The sequence below is a fragment of the Juglans regia genome, chromosome 8 (assembly GCF_001411555.2).
Source record: "Juglans regia cultivar Chandler chromosome 8, Walnut 2.0, whole genome shotgun sequence".
In the NCBI taxonomy this organism is placed as follows: Eukaryota; Viridiplantae; Streptophyta; class Magnoliopsida; order Fagales; family Juglandaceae; genus Juglans; species Juglans regia.
In genome coordinates this window covers 7930889-7947222 of record NC_049908.1, presented here as the reverse complement: position 1 = coordinate 7947222, position 16334 = coordinate 7930889, and the positions used below count along the sequence as shown (strand labels likewise).

The 16334-nt window shown below is 35.7% G+C and overlaps 1 protein-coding gene and 1 pseudogene across 2 annotated transcripts; both read right to left on the bottom strand.

The window, feature by feature from the left end:
* Positions 1 to 164: 164 nt before the first annotated feature.
* On the bottom strand, positions 165 to 5432 carry LOC108982206 (protein NLP5-like). 2 transcript variants are annotated; one of them, XM_018953514.2, is made up of 5 exons: positions 5109 to 5432; positions 3454 to 4578; positions 2708 to 2755; positions 1786 to 2617; positions 165 to 1555 (listed from the first exon to the last, which is right to left on the bottom strand). In XM_018953514.2, exons 2-5 carry the CDS (start codon positions 4345 to 4347, stop codon positions 702 to 704), a joined length of 2628 nt encoding a protein of 875 aa, XP_018809059.1. In that variant the 5' UTR covers positions 4348 to 4578; positions 5109 to 5432; the 3' UTR covers positions 165 to 701. The 2 variants fall into 2 exon arrangements, with proteins under 2 accessions (XP_018809059.1, XP_018809058.1); XM_018953513.2 differs by having other exon boundaries at positions 5206 to 5323.
* Positions 5433 to 7310: 1878 nt separating this feature from the next.
* On the bottom strand, positions 7311 to 9645 carry LOC108982194 (annotated as a pseudogene).
* Between the last annotated feature and the right edge of the window lie 6689 nt (positions 9646 to 16334).

The window sequence follows — 16334 nt, the reverse complement described above, 5'->3', positions numbered from 1 at the left end:
CTTGCACGGGAGGCCAAAATGCTATCAGCATCAGCAATTGTTTAGCAGAAAGGCAAAACCCCACCTCCATTATTCTTCATGATTATTGAAGGGCTTGACGCAAGAATCATTATATAGTATACATATATGATAAAAATTACACACTCCAGGTGTCCTAATTGCCAGGTCACGTTAAACAATGCATGCCCATACAAATCTGCACACGACAAAGGAGAAGATAGAAGAAACAAGTGAAAGAAAGGAGGGGTAGACTTTCCACTTGCTATATCCATCCATATACGTCTCTCAATAAGACCTTTCATTTTCAATCTTAGATTGAAAAACAATATTGCCTTAAAATATACAAAAAGTTATAGAGAATTTACAAGCTACACTTATTGAGGAGAAACTCTAATTTTTTGACATATTATATAAAGATTCCGTAGCTATTGTGGCCCACAGAGAAAGATCAAGATTCTCTGGCTTTCAACCACCCCTTGTAGATTACAACTAACTCCAGACAAAAAATTACTGGAATGATTTGAATCCTTTGTGAACTTGAAGAATCTCTGGAGATATATTCATTCGAAGACAAGGAGTAAATCTCAAAGCATGCAAGGCTTGATGATCATTTTCCAACGAAGAATGATTACTCAAGCCTAATAAAGACTTTCCTGAATGATGAATGTGAAACTTCCATTTTGAACTTGAACCACTGCTGTCTAAAGACTTCCTAATTGATGACGAGAAACTTGGAGGGAGAGCTTGATAGTGTGGCTCTGTGATGATTGCCAGACATCGATACACTCCTCCCAATCCGCATCGCATGTTAATAAGATCCACTCGGCATCATCATCCAAGTACTTGAGATTAAATCTACTCATGTCATCTATATAGAATCGCCTGGCAATCTCTAGCAGTAAGTCTGTGTACTTCCAATTGTTTTGCACCCGAAATCGGACTTTCTCGTCTCCATATGTGACTTTTACTTTCTGAGCATACCATTCTTGAGATACATGACCACTATCTTTCAGTGAGGGTACGAGGTTCTCAGCATTAAGAGATTGATGGCTCTGGGATTTTGGCAGGAGCTTTGGTCCTTGACTTGGGTCCTGGATCTCTGCTCCACTGCCGATCCTACTTAGCACACCCTGATGACGATTTTCTCCAATTATTGCATCTTCAACACGAGCAATGTTCCGCGTGGGAGGATGTTGATGTGTCCCACTAGAACAACTATGACTTGAGGTCGAAGCCTGACTGCATGAAGAGGAGGTTGATTTCGGCACAGCTTGAGGGCTGAAAAGCTCACCCTCAGGCTGCATGCTTGATGATGGCTGCGTATACTCACTGAGTTTTCTAGCCGAAAGTGGGCTGGTTCCCGATAATTTTGGAGAGGTTAGCTCTGGGAAGTTTGTGTAGAAGGAATTTATTTGAATAGCACCAGATGCACCATGGACTGAGTCGATTACAAGTTGGAGTTTCTGTAAGGAGTGACCAACCTTCTTAATTTGTCGAGAAGGCCATCGTTTAATCCCTTTTTGTCTGCAGATTCTTTTCAAAGTCGTCGAACAAACTGAAAGGAAATAATGGTTAAAGAAGTTAAAATGAAGAGCCAGATATTGGAAATTATTAACACATTCTATCTTAAAGGGAAAAAAAGATTCACAAAAATCGAAACAATTTTTGAGTACAGATCAATGCATCAGCCAACAAAACTGATACTAGTGATCATCTTTCTGGGAGAATTTACATTGGAGTAGTTGTATACGAATACACAACTTATACAATGTATAGATATCTTACCTCCAATACTCTTTGCCGCATCTTTTAGACTGCCAGAAAAATATTGCCTAAGAACTTCCAAGGTGATAGTCTTCTCGACCCTGGAACGTCTTTTCTCTCCTGCTTTACTCATGCCTACACTTGGGAAGATACCCTCATCATATGTAGAACACTCTTCACCAAACTCAATATTTCTTTCCAGCTTCGAATCTTGTCGACGTTGCCAAAGCTCTGCGGATTTCTCATCATGTAGCATCTCCTGATCCCTACTAGGTTTGTCATCATTAACTGGCAAATTAGTATCCTCCTCTAGCTCCTTGTCTGTTACAATCCGTAAACTTCGGCAAACATGTTGTACAATAATGGACAGTGAACTAAGCATCTTCTTCTGCTCCACAGAATCTGTGCAATTCACGGGTAAGAAGAACTCCAGGACAAAGTCAGCTGTACCAGTGTGGATGCTGCGCAGGTGTATTGCAACAGCAGCACACAATCCAAACACCCTTGCATGGTGAGACAGAGGGTACTCGGTCTTGCCAAAGGATGTTATATCAGCTGAGAAGCATGGTTGATTCGTCCTAAATGCTCCCCCAACAATGCCTTGACCCTTTAACAAATGATGCTCAGAGCAAGCCTCATGAAAACCCAGCATATTGGGATCGGCGACAACGCAAGCATGATCCACAGTGGAGACACAATTAACATAGTTATCATCAGAGTGTCGGCACCCCGCTTTACCTTGTTGAATGCATGGAACCCAAGTTTGAGCCAAGGGCAATCCATGTGTCTCACAAGCAGATCTCAAAACCTCTTTAATCTCAGGTAATGCAGCTAGGTAGGCCATGTTGCATGCCTGATAAAAGAAACCCCAACAATAACATGAATAAGAAAGATTGGATTGTTTTGATGAACAATTTTTATATTCCACCAGTTATCCACTTACCTTTACATTATTAGTGCTCAAAGCATCAGAACTCCTAAGATCAACAGCCTGCAAATTAACGAGTTTGCTCCAATCAGAAAAACAGAATTAATGCAAATTCTGCATTGAATTTCCACAACAGGCATGTAAATCAGCTAGCTATACAAGAGAAGCTACAATCTATCCATGGTTCCAGACTGATACTTATACTCAATTTAGAGAATGTCTGAAAATGAAATTTAAGAAGAAAGTTTTTTAATATGTTTAGAGAGGAAAAAAGTGGCCAAGGAAAGTTGAACTAATGAATCATACACAATACAAATAAAAACAATAGGTAGTAGTGCAGCTGTGTGCTGAAGATGACCATCTAATCAAAGACATGGAGTAACTGAAGATCACTACTTAAGCTGTATCTTTTTTTTTTCGCGGTCTTCTTTAGATTTTCCTCCTTGAAGAATCAATCATCACAACTGCAAATGTAAGGTCTTTTGCATAAAGTCAGTATTTTTCCAAGGTCTTTCAATCTACTTTCATTAGACGGCGGATCAGACATAATAAAATATTCAACGACGCTCTTGAACCTTTTGTTTTTGTTTTTTATACTTTGGCTTTTACTCGAGCAGAAAAACTAAGCTTATCAGCATAAAACACTAGTGTGAAAATAAGATTGACATAACTTTGAATGCCATGCCTAACATTTAGCTACAAAGAGAAGACGAACATACACAAGAAGACAAAATTCTGAAAAAAGAACAAAGAAAACAGACCTCAAGTGCCTTGCGAACACTTTCAACCTCAGGGAAATACTTGATCTGCTGGGTAGTCATCACAACCTCAATAACACCGAAGCAAGTCCTACTACCTTGTTCAAAGATTGGAAGAGCAAGGGTTCCACAAATATTATATTGTTGAGCATGACCAACTCTTGGGTACTCATCACTTCTAAAGAATCGGACATCAGGAGTCCACTCAGGAACCTTATCCAAGAAAACCCTTCCAGGCAACCCCACCAACTCCCTAGAGTCCTCCTCAGCAGAGAATTGAAACTTCCTAGAGATGTCTCGGTATCTTGCAAGCCTTGGACAGCTGGAATCAAGCGAGAAAGGTTGATTACTAGTAGTTAGAACACGCCCATTCCCACTATTGACAGGCACCCATATCTGTATAAGAACACCTTTATCTCTCGTGAATTCTCTGAGGTACCCAATAGCGTTAATTAATCTCTGTGTTACAGAAGTAGTACAACCAGGATTTCCGCTGGGTGCAATCCACCACCTTGTGCGTAGTTCAGAACCTTCAATTACATTATTTTTTGATTCACTAGAACACCTTGCAACATTAATCATGTCCTGTCCAAGAGATGCGGCACTGACTAAACTTCTTTCCTGTGATTCATCAGGTAATGGTCTCTGTATCTCCTCTTCATTGCCTATTTGAGATGGATTCGATTTCAAGTTGTCATTAGCCTTCAAATCAGGCCATTCCAATGAAGGGTCTAGTTGGGCACCAGACGTAGAGGGATTCTGATGAACGAATTCGGATCCATCCATCGCTTCCAACCAGCATCCATCGAAAAGGAGATCATCCATGAAATCAAGATCCATTGCTAAATCAGCACGAGCACCTAGCATGGTACCGGGTGATGAAACACCATCTTCCATTATGATTGATCCTTCTTCAGACCCCACCTCTTTGTAGACCCTATTTCTCTGAATTTTAGAAGTTTGTTGTTCCAAAACTGATATAAAGCTAGCTACAATACAGAATGAAACGAGTTATGGGATAACTTCCGGTCTCCATTCTTCCTGTTTCAAGCACCATGCTGTTCATATTGGAGAAACATCGTCAACAAGAATCTCGGAGACAGAGGAGAAATAACCAACAAATGTTCTCTGACAGAAAAGGCAAAGAAACTTGATTAATCAAAAGTTTAACATAACAAGAAAGTAGTGTAAAATTTTAATAAAGCGTGGGTATCTCTTTTCCACTTGCATGTCAAGAATAAGGCCAACTTGCAGAAATCAGTCAAATCCTATATGGGAAACCACCATATCCTGGAATTTGATTTACTTTCATGATGAAAACTTAAAAAGGAAGAAAAGAAAAGAACACAAAATGAAAACCCACTTTTCATAGATCTTAAAAAGATGGTCAGTCAATATCTTCTGCAACAAAAACTCAAGATTCAAGTTTCCAGCAAAAGAGTGAAAAAAAAGGTACCCAAATTCATTTCCCCCGATGGACTATATGAACAAAATCACATTTCATGATGGAACTAACTAGTTTTATGACCCAAAAGTGCCAAAACACCAAAACAAATAAAAACCAGTAAAATATAACAAGAAAATTGAAAAAAAAAAAAGAAAAAAAAGAAAGAAAAGATTCTAGGAGAAACTAGGGGGAATTTTATTTTTTTATTTACTTCATTTTTCCTGAAAAACCGTCCGAGAGGCAGAATCATGAGAGCATCAAGTGAAGTAGACAAAAAGCTTTGCTTTCAAGAGCTTTGTCCCCTGTACCTTGTCTTTGTAATATCCCCCTCCGGCCACCAAACTCCAAGTAGCCTGACTCTGGTATTACCTCCACAACCTTTTTTATCTCAGTTGTAGACTGTCTTTTTCTCTCCAAAGTCAGTAGTTGTAGACAGTCTGATTCACAGTGTTTTATGATTCCAGGCCATTGATAAAGAAGAAGATTCTCATTCCAAGAGGATGACCCCACACAGGCACATACATACGCACTGGCTGGCTCTTTTTGGCATGGGAACTCCCAATGTAAAGTCAGCTAACATGAAAGCGTCTCTGCTGACGCTACGCCTGATGTTGGTTGGATCAATTTTGGCGTTGTCGTGTTGATGGTATTTTAACTTTGTTTATTAATTATTATTAGGGATGGATTCGGTGAGAATGAGAGCATTAAGAGAGTTTAAAATAATGGCCATTTTAAACTGGTCCAGCTCAAACTCAAATACAGCCAAAACCCAGTAGTCACAATGCATGCAAGCAGAAAGGGTCTCGAGATTATACAAGGAAGGGCGTTAATCTTAAAGAAACGTTTTAAGTTCATCTTTTCCAACACCTGTTAACTTATCTATCATCGCCTCAATTTTCATAAAGAAACTGATCTCAAGGGGAAGCAATTAAGACAGGACAAACACGTGCAATAGAACATGACAAATATAAACCTATGACTTCCTTGGATCGTAACTATCTTGTTCGAAAACATATATAGCATTATTTATGCTCTCTCATGTGCTCCATCTCTCGTGTGGCTGATTAATTTGGACGTCGGAAGATCCCAGTTACATTAATATTAACCAATAAAGATTGAAGATGATCAATGGCATCCATTATAAAAATTTATAGTCTTTGTGCTTCACTTTTCTTTTTTTCTTTTTCTTTTGATGATCCTACGTACAGCTTTGAGATTGAGATCAGCTTCCCATAACTCCGATTCAGATAGATAGATTCACAACCAAAAGGATTGAGTCCAGGATTCCGTGAGATAGATACCTGGAAATCATCCGGCTTTAGTTGAACTGTCGGTTGTCAAATCGTCCGGAAACACCACCGTTGAACTTATCAACACAATCCTACTTCCCATGCAGTAGTACTCCTCGAGGCCGATGTACGATTGAGGATCGAAGAAAGTCCTTTTTTTTTTTTTAAAATTTTATAGAATGTTAATAAATCTATACCAATTGTATTACGTCCCTTAATTTTCTCATCTTAATGTATAAATGCATATTGTTAAAGAGGCTGCAAGTTGCAACTCAATGGATCTCATGACATGAATTCATGAATCGAAGTTTGGTATAAAGTTTAAGGAATCACTCATGTACATGACACGTTCATTTTCAATTCAACCACCAAAAATCGACCAAGTTCCAGATGGGTTCCTTAATTTAGTGGTAATCCATACTAAATATATATATATATATATATATATATATATATATATAGGATCAACAATCCTAGGACGGACCAACTATTACAAGTGTTATAACCTTATCAATATCAATTAAAAAAAAAAACAAACAAACCAACCAAGTGGAAGTCGTTGTAAGGTTGATTGAGATTCTAGTACTTTGCTTGCGAGACTGATCATGTACTATATATCTGCGTAGAAGTGGCTATTAATATTAGAAAGAAAGTAAAAATTATTTTCTTTAATACTACGTACTTAATCCTACCTAAGGCAGTTCCTTAACTATTATTTGATTAATGTGTGACATCAACCACTAGACATTAAAAAAAAAAAAAAAAGGAACAAGTTGTTCTAATATGAACGCACGATCGAGTACTGATGAATAAATTATAAATGTGTTGTAAAATAGTTGTAAGCACATCATCATCCTTAATATTCATGAATTATGGATGACAGTCGGGTGAATCAAATTCATGAATTTACAAATAGAATTCCGGCCGGCATTTATTTAGATTAATGAAACATTGATCAGTTTAAGAAATTCAATGTACTGCAGCATAAGATATATAGTATACGTATGTCATTGTATTAGCACTGATTTTATCCTTCCGAATGATCGGCTTCCTCTTAAATTTAGCCCTTGATCTTAATCTACTTTCTTCCAACTCAAGCCTGCCTGCATGATCAGTACCCGGCCTCACAGGGTTGGCTTCACGTTAAGCAGAGAGGCTAGCTTTTGACCCAGAGACTTGTTAGCCTGCATGTAGACAATTAATTCCAGCAGCAACATCAAAATACCACAAATTCATGATTCTGAAATCATGGCCTTAAAATCATTATCAAAGGTATAATTTTGAGAGGGAGTCACCTGAGACCAGTATGAGATCCTGATGCTGCGAATCTCATGGTTAACACGTGGGTCAGATAAAGCGTCTACGCATCGACAGATAAATGGCTCTTGCCTGGAAAAGGATCACGAGAGAAATGCAAAAGAAATCATATTAAACTAAAAGACACATCCATAATATATATATATATATATATATATAAATATATGTCTTTATATTTGTAGTTAATTAGAACATTAATGGAGGAAAACAAGTACTGGCCTGTCTTGTACCCAGGATCTGTATCTCTCTCCTGGTTGTTTAAAGTTGTTCTCCTTCTCAATGATGCACTGCATCAACCAACAAACACAGGGTGAATTGCTATACGAATGTTTCCATGTTTATTTATAACACGGCCTACTTAGCTTAAGCCTGAAATCCGGGAAATGAAAAACAATGTTCTTGCTCAATTAGAGAGAAACGTAGATATAGAGAAAAAGGAGAAGGAAAAGGCAATTTCTTTTTTCAATGTTTGTAATTATGGTATCAAGAAGGTCAAAACCTACACTGCTACGATTAGATGACCTAATCGAGGGAACAGCTTTGCTGAAAGAAGGAAGAAGATGAATAAGGTCATATATACATGCAATTGTGATCATTATGGTTGAACTCTCTCAACAACCCACATGTCAAAGTTACATTTTGATGAAAGACTGATACAATTGATGGAAACTGACCTTCTCACGCCTTCCAATGCAAACAGCAGCAGGAATGGGGAACCTCTCAGCATGGCGAACAGGATCATATCTCGATGGAAAATAATTGACCTACAAATTAGCATCATAGCGCCCGAGAAGCCTTCTACGTAAATTGGAAAGCATAAAATTGCATTACCACCTTAGTGGTATATGTATAGCACTAAGCTGGTTCCATGCATACAGGTCAAGCTAATTAATTACCTCCTCATCCCTGTGTATGAAGTTCATAGAACCCTCATGGTGATTGTTGTGATGCGCACACTTCGGAGCATTAGCTGGGAGCTGCAGATAGTTTGGTCCAAGACGGTGTCTCTGAGAATCAGAATAGGCAAAGATCCGAGTCTGGAGCAACTTTTCATTTGAGTAGTAGATACCGGGAACCCAATTGCTGGGCAAAATGCAAGTTGTTCATTCTCAGCAAAAAAGTTATCAATGTTCTTGTTTAAGACCAAGCGGCCAACTGGCTGCAGGGGCAATACATCCTCAGGCCAGGTTTTGGTTACATCAAGTGGATCAAAGTCAAATTTGTCCTCATGATCAGGATCAATTGTCTGAATGTATAGTTTCCACTCAGGATAGTTTCCAGCTGCAATTGAGTCATAAAGGTCCTGTGTGGCATGACTGTGATTAGCTCCTCCAATTCTAATGGCCTCGTCCTCCAACAAACACTTCACCCCACAAGTGGGTTTCCAGTGAAATTTTACATAATGCGCTTTCCCAGCCTTGTTGATCAGGGTATAGGTGTTAACACCTGCACCTTCCATGTGCCTGTAGTCTTGTGGAACATCCAGATCATCAAGAAGGAAGGTAAATATGTGCAGGCTTTCTGGATGGTGGGAGAAGAAGTCAAGAATCCTCCAATTCTCCTGGATATGAGACTTAGGGTTGGGTTTAAGAGCATGGAGCAGGTCTGGAAACTTCATACCATCACGAATGAAAAATACAGGGAAATTGTTTCCCACCAGATCAAAATTACCCTGTGCACACAAGAAAAGGTCAAGATACGAAAAACAAAAACGGAACTTGGAAGCTTACAGCCATTAATTAACTAATATAGCGTTCAGTGAAATCAATTGATCAGTCACATCATGAACATGAAATTTTTTTTTTTTTTTTTACAAGCATTGACTAGTTCTGGGCAATGTTTTGGCCAATTAGATGGACCTCACCTCTCTGGTGTAGAACTTCACTGCAAAACCTCGAGGATCCCTCAGGGTTTCAGGGCTACCAAGCTCATGGACAACAGTGGAGAAACGGACAATCACAGGTGTCTGAACTCCGGGGGCGCGCAGGAAATCAGAGCACATGTTAGGTGAGTTATATCATGGGTGACCTCGAAGAACCCCTTCGCGCTGGCTCCCCTAGCATGAATCGACTACACGTTCAGGGATCCGCTCCCTATCAAACTGCGCAAGTTTCTCCACTAGATGATAGTCCTCAAGAAGAAAAGGACCTGTCAAACAAACAACTAAATTAATTAAGGACTTAAAATCGTAAATACATGAGCTTCTCAACTCTATTTGTTTACGAGGAATAAAATAGATCAAAAGAATAAAACAAGCTTTGATCGACATTGATCAATAGGCAAAATAATGTTAAATAATTTTTTCTTATATATAAAAACATTTATGTTAATAATATAATATCCCATAAAATCGACCCTTAATCCTTTGTGTAAAAAAAATGCAGAAATAAATTCCCATGAAGAAATTAAGTTAGCTAGCTATGCAAATTCTAATAGGATTTTGAAATTATAAATTAAGTGTAGATCAGTCTGAATAGAATTCAGGACCTTTACTTTAAAAATAACGATTACAACAATCTATTAATTCTCGATCGAGCACCTATTTATATCTTAAAACCCATTTAAAAAGGATACATACATTTCAATCTAACAAAAATTCAACACAAAAAATAAAAAATATATAATCAATCACAAGCGGGTTAATTAGATTAATATGACACTCACAGAATGCAGCAACACTAGCCATGCACGTCGATCATGGCTATAAACGACAAAAAGCACACCATGAATAATAACAAAATTCGAACTCGAAGCTATAAACGACAAAATTAAAGGAACATGAAAAGCTGAATCGAATGGGGATACCTTGTAGGGATCCATGGCCATTAATTGGGTCAGAGAGAGAGAGAGAGATCTCTGTGTGTACATGTGTGTGTGTGGGAAGAGAGGGGAGTTGATCAGAGTTGGCAAGGTCAGTTCGTGGGGCATGCCGGCACGGTGCCTGGTTTGGGAGTGTATTTATAATAGGTAACCTGAGGCTTGTTCGCAGTCTAAATGATCCTCTCATTAATTCAACCGACGATTTCATTGCATCATGATTGGTTTTTTCAGAATATAAATATCTAAACGTGATTTTGTAATTTTTATATTTTAAGGAAAACTGTCATCATTAATTTACTAGAAAAACTTACATCAATGATCGGATACATTCTGAGATGTCTCTATATCAAACATGACATCATAAATCAAAATAATGCATTTGGAGTTTCACCAGTACACCATTTTCTTTTGTGATCGGTCTGATCTTTACTATTGCTAATACTCTCTACAGAGAAATATCAAAGAGATGACACTCTCTGCCTAAGCAGAAACTCAACCTCATTCTTCATAGAAAGATATGACTCAACCTCTATAGAAAAACATTTGAAAGACAAACTTTTTTTATTTTATTTTAATTAACAATAAGGAAATCAGTAAGATATATGCGAAAAAGGATAGATTACAGTTTGGACCAACTCCGGTAGATTTCAAAATCTGTGACAGCTCGTGAAAGCAATACACTTGTCTCTTTTCAGGCACAAATGTCAGATCTGAAAAGTCTAGTAGTAGTGATTCAGGTGATCGGGCTGGCAAATTCCTTTTTAGGTTTGAATTTAGACATATTTAGAAACATGCAAGGGATTTAATTGTCGATTATCTAGGACGGATAAATCTATAACATATAAAAATTTATAAAAAGAAGTACTAAAGTCATAAATAAATATTATAAAAGTAAATTTATAAATTAATATGATTTCATACGACACATTATATTCATTTTACAATAAAATTAATTTTATAATTTAACGTATCACATTAATTAAGCTGTAAATTTATTTGTATAGAATATGTTTCTGTTAAGCCATGCCATCTAGCTAGCTAGCTTCTTAAGAGATGAAACATTTCATATTCTTTTGATCTATTTTTTTGTCTTCTTTCTTCTATATTTAATTTTTTAAATGGCACATAGAGTACTTTCACTATCAAGTTGTAAACATAATTGATAAATTTTCAGTGCATCACACATGAACTAATTCTAATAATTTATGATGACGCCAATTGTTAATTACTTGATCAGTTCTTTTAACAATATATACTAAGAATGATTTTGAAGTTAATCTTAACTAAAAGTATATATGCAAAATCATCTCACAGTGGCGCTTAATTGGAAAATTTATTAGTTTATAATGATTTAAAAAAATTTCACTTGATGACATGATCGGATTATTTATAACTGAATAAAACATGTGGGAAAAAAAACGTAGTCATGACATATATATTTATAACTATATATGAAGGCAGCCAATTTAATATATATGATCGATCGATCACTATTATAATTTATTATTTGATCATGATATGATCATTTATTAGTTAATAATCTACGTTCTAGAAATCGGTAATTAATTAGTGAAATTAATAAAATAAATGAAAATAATTAACACGAATATTTTCCCAATCGGGCTAAGATCAAGAACATATATATATGGTTGAATATTAGCACTAATTATCACCGACTACGAAAAGCCTAAATGGATATTACGTACGAACTTTTAATTTACTTGTTAATTAAGAGAGACCTAATTCTTATATATATATATATGTATATATATATATTCAATAAGCAAAGAGAAATTATTAAGAAATACTTCTTTAATCACGAAATAAAATAAAAAATATTTCGTGATTAAAAAAGTATTTTTTAATAATTTTTTAATTTTTTAATTTTTTAAAAATATTTAAAATTATTAAAAGAATCTATATAAAAAATAATTTAAAAACAAACACATAAAAAATAGATGTTAGAGTTCGGAGCGAGTTCGGAGCTCCCAGCGGAAGCTCTAACATTATTCCTACGTAAAATATGACTTTTTTCTCAAATCGGAGATACGTATAATTAATGCGTGAAATAAATTTGTAGGAAATAATTGAGGAGGACGTACGTACGCACTCACGCAAGGGATTCATTTATTCATTCATGGGGCGTTCCTTATTTATCCACGATTTCGCAACGGCCACTTACGTACGGTTGGGGTGCGTACGTCCATGCATGGTATATTATATATTGCTTCCAAAAGCCAAAAACCTGTGTGTGTGAATTTAGTAATTTGAACTCATGTACTGAAAGCTGGTAATATTACTAATACATATGCATACGTATACATATATGATATATAGGATATGATAAGATATATATGGTATTTTAAAAGGTGTGATCACTAAACGGTGTATCTCTTGAAATGATATTCTCTAACATTATAATGGTTCCCAAAATGGGTAATGTTTAAAGAAGTGTCAATGAACACAACCTTTTGATTTAGAAGTGGTTTGGATTCAAAGATGAGTTGAGATGAGTTGAGATGGATTGTGAATAATAGTAAAATTGTTGAGATGAGTTGAGGTGAGATGGTTTTTGAATTGAAAGTGAATTGAGATGGTTTTAACTTTTTGGAAATGAGATAGATGTGGGTCCCACAAATTATTGTATATTGTTTTTAATAAATTTGTTTTATTTATAAATATATTTATTCCTTAAATAATAATAATTTATAAATTATCTACCCAATTTTTTATTTTTTATAATATATTTTATAATAATATTTTTTGAATTACAATATTTTTTTCTAACGGAATTTGTTTGTAAAATATCAAATACAAATTGACTACTAAAAATTGTTTTAAAAATTATTTTTAAATTGTTTCCAAAATCGTTAAATAATAATGTTGACTATTATATATAAAATAATTTTTTATTTTACACCTGTGTGAATGAGGGCTGGGTGAAGGCGTGGGTCTTCGTTTGCATTTATTACACTAGTTGCATAGAAAAGTAAAAAACAACGTAAGCTATTTTGTCCTATATGAAAACAAATAAAAAGTTTGGAGAGAGTTTACTGGGAAGAGTTGAGACGTTCTGAAGTGATCTTTGGGTTACGATTGGTTTATCAATAATTGTGCCATTTCATAATAGGATGTATCATTCCTTAAGGTTGTGACCTTTGAGTTACTATTGGTTAATCAATGGATGTGCCATTTTCCAATCGGTGCATGATGGCCTATAAATAGGTGGCATTAGTATACAAATTAGAGCACTCAATTATCTTTGTTCATCAGCAACTTGTCGGACAAAAATCCTCACGGAAGTGTCACCATATTCTCATAATTCCGCTTCCATTTGTTATTTATTTCTCTACAGTGGTATCAAGAGTCTGGTCATGTCAGAGGGAATTTTATCGCGCATAGCGAAGACGATAAATAGGCAAGTGCTTGGTTTGGCAACCACACTTGCTTATTTTAATCATTTTCGTTTGCTTGAAAATTCGAGAGAGAAACTTTTTCAGATCACGGTAGGGGGTCTAGAGTACACTGGTAATCTTCAAAATCTTGTGAATTGTTATTATTTTGAAGAAAATTATTGTCATTATTTTACATAAAGAAATAGTGAATTAAATAGTCCATTTGCACACATTGTTACTGTTTCGGCCGGTCACCGGAGCCCCTCACCACCGTCGGACTTTGTGGACATCGGGAGCACGTTAGAGTCTTTGTCGCCGGCCACCAACTGGTCGGACAGAAGTGAAGACACAAGCTTCACTGTCTCTGGAATGCCCCAGCGCAAGGTTAAAGACAACCCATGATGAAATGGTACAACGGTCACAAAATTCCAAAATTTGGGGGACTAAACGATAATGTTGTTCAGCTAAGGGAAGATAAAATGGGCAAAAAAGACATTGTCGTTTTGCCCAATTCTGAAGAAAAATTTCTGGAGCCGAGCCACTAAGCCATTCTCTGAGCCAAGATTCAAGCCGATTCTTGAGCCGAGCAGCGAACGGAACTGTTGACCAAGCCTTTGACCGAGTCGTTGACCAAGTCGTCGACTTCCGATTTTCTCCAGAACTCGGTTTGAACCAGTTGAACTGGTTTACTCGATTTCCTGACTCGGTTCGTGACAGATTTGTTCAATCGGGCCGTTCGAGATCATTTCAAGCCCAATTTCACCCGTTCAAAAGCTGTTGTGCTCCAAATTTCAAACTAAAATATTACAAAACACCTGTTGGTCGAAATTATCGTCAGAAATTCTTTGAAAAATGTGAAACATCAAGGAAAGGTCGTAGATATCCTCGATCTGGGCGTCACTTTCATTATTTTCCTTATATAAAATATAATAGGAGAATTTCTAGGCTGCCACATTGGATTAAATCTAAGGGTTATTATTACTATTAAGTCTATAATAGTTTTAATTTTTTCACAGTTAAACTATTGTATTTAAATAGTACACATTTATTATTTCTACATTTTTCTTGTTGATTAATTTTTAAGGTTTATTATTCATAGCACCAAAGAAAAGTATTGATTCATCAGAGATAAAAAAATTGAATGGAAGAAATTTTCGGGCCTGGAAAAGGCATATAACTTTTCTTCTAACCAATGAAAAGACCTTATATACATTAACAACACTAAAGCCATGTGAAGAAATTTTAGAAAATGATGAAAGTGAAAGTGAGAGCAGCATTTCAAATAAAGATAAATGGATAGAACACAATGCATGGACAAAAATTTTAATTTTGCATTGCATGAGTGATCATATTATTCTTTTATTTGAAGACTATGAAACTGCTAAAGAAATTATGGATGCAGTTGAAGCAAAATATGGTTTAAGGTCGGATACTTATATACAGTTATTATTGGATAAGTATAACCAGACTTGTATGAAAGAGAATGATGATATTGGCGATCATGTAGTTCAAATAGAGTTAATGGCAAAAGAATTACATGATGCCGATCATCCTCTCACTGACAAAATGCAAGTCACAATCATACTAAATAGTCTTCCTTCATCTTGTGATCACATTATTATTTCTTTAACATAATAGAAATGAAGTAACAATGATATCGCTTCCAGTATTTTTAGTACTTGAAGGAGAAAAGATGAAAAGAAGGAATAAAGATGGTGAATCATCCAATTTATTGATGGCTCAGGACAAGCGTTCTACACAGAAGAAGATGAAGTTAAAATAGTTTAAGAAAAAGAAGTGGTTAAAAAGGAAACAGAATAAACCATTTTCTGGAAACTATTTTAAGTGTGGAAAGAAGGGCCATTACAAATTATAATGACCTAACAAAGGAAAAGCACAAGAAAGTAAGAAAATTGTGATGACAATCTCAGAAGTAATGCTAGTGGAACCAGCGACAGATTCATGGTGGATTGACTCTGCAGCAACAAAACATATATATAGGAACAAAAATATGTTTGTCAAACTTGAAGATAAACAAACAGGAGAGCACATAGTGTATATGGGCAACAATACATATTGCGATGTGTTGGGGCAAGGTACATGTAAGTTCAAAGTGAATGGTTCCATTATTTTACTTAGTGATATTTTATATGTACCTAGTATCTGTAGTATCAGTGTCTGTACTAGGTCAAAAGGGCTACACAATTGAGTTTAAGTCTGAAACCGTTGTAATAAGTAAGGACAATATATCAGTGAAATGCGTGAAAGATCACAATATGTATGTACTGAATGTTGATATTAATAAAGTACCTATTTTTGAGTATTTGAATATGTCTACGGATTGTGCATATTTATGGCATTTAAGATTAGGTCGTATAAATAAAAATAAAATGATCAGAATGTATAAAAATGGATTAATATAAAAAATAAACTCAGATAATTTTGATATATGTGAATCACGTATCAAAGGAAAAATGATTAGTAAATCTTTTTCAAAAAGTTAGAAATCCACCGATTTACTAGAAATTATACATTCTGATATTTGTGGACTTTTTAAAACAAAAAATCATAGAGAAATGGAGTACTTTATTACTTTCACTGATGATTATTCAAGAT

Coding starts and splice junctions, on each gene's coding strand:
- LOC108982206 (XM_018953514.2), bottom strand. CDS start 4,347: ATGGAAGATGGTGTTTCATCACCCGGTACCATGCTAGGTGCTCGTGCT. Junction 2,756..3,453: donor GTGTTCGCAAGGCACTTGAG/GTCTGTTTTCTT, acceptor GTTAATTTGCAG/GCTGTTGATCTTAGGAGTTC. Junction 2,618..2,707: donor TGAGCACTAATAATGTAAAG/GTAAGTGGATAA, acceptor TTCTTTTATCAG/GCATGCAACATGGCCTACCT.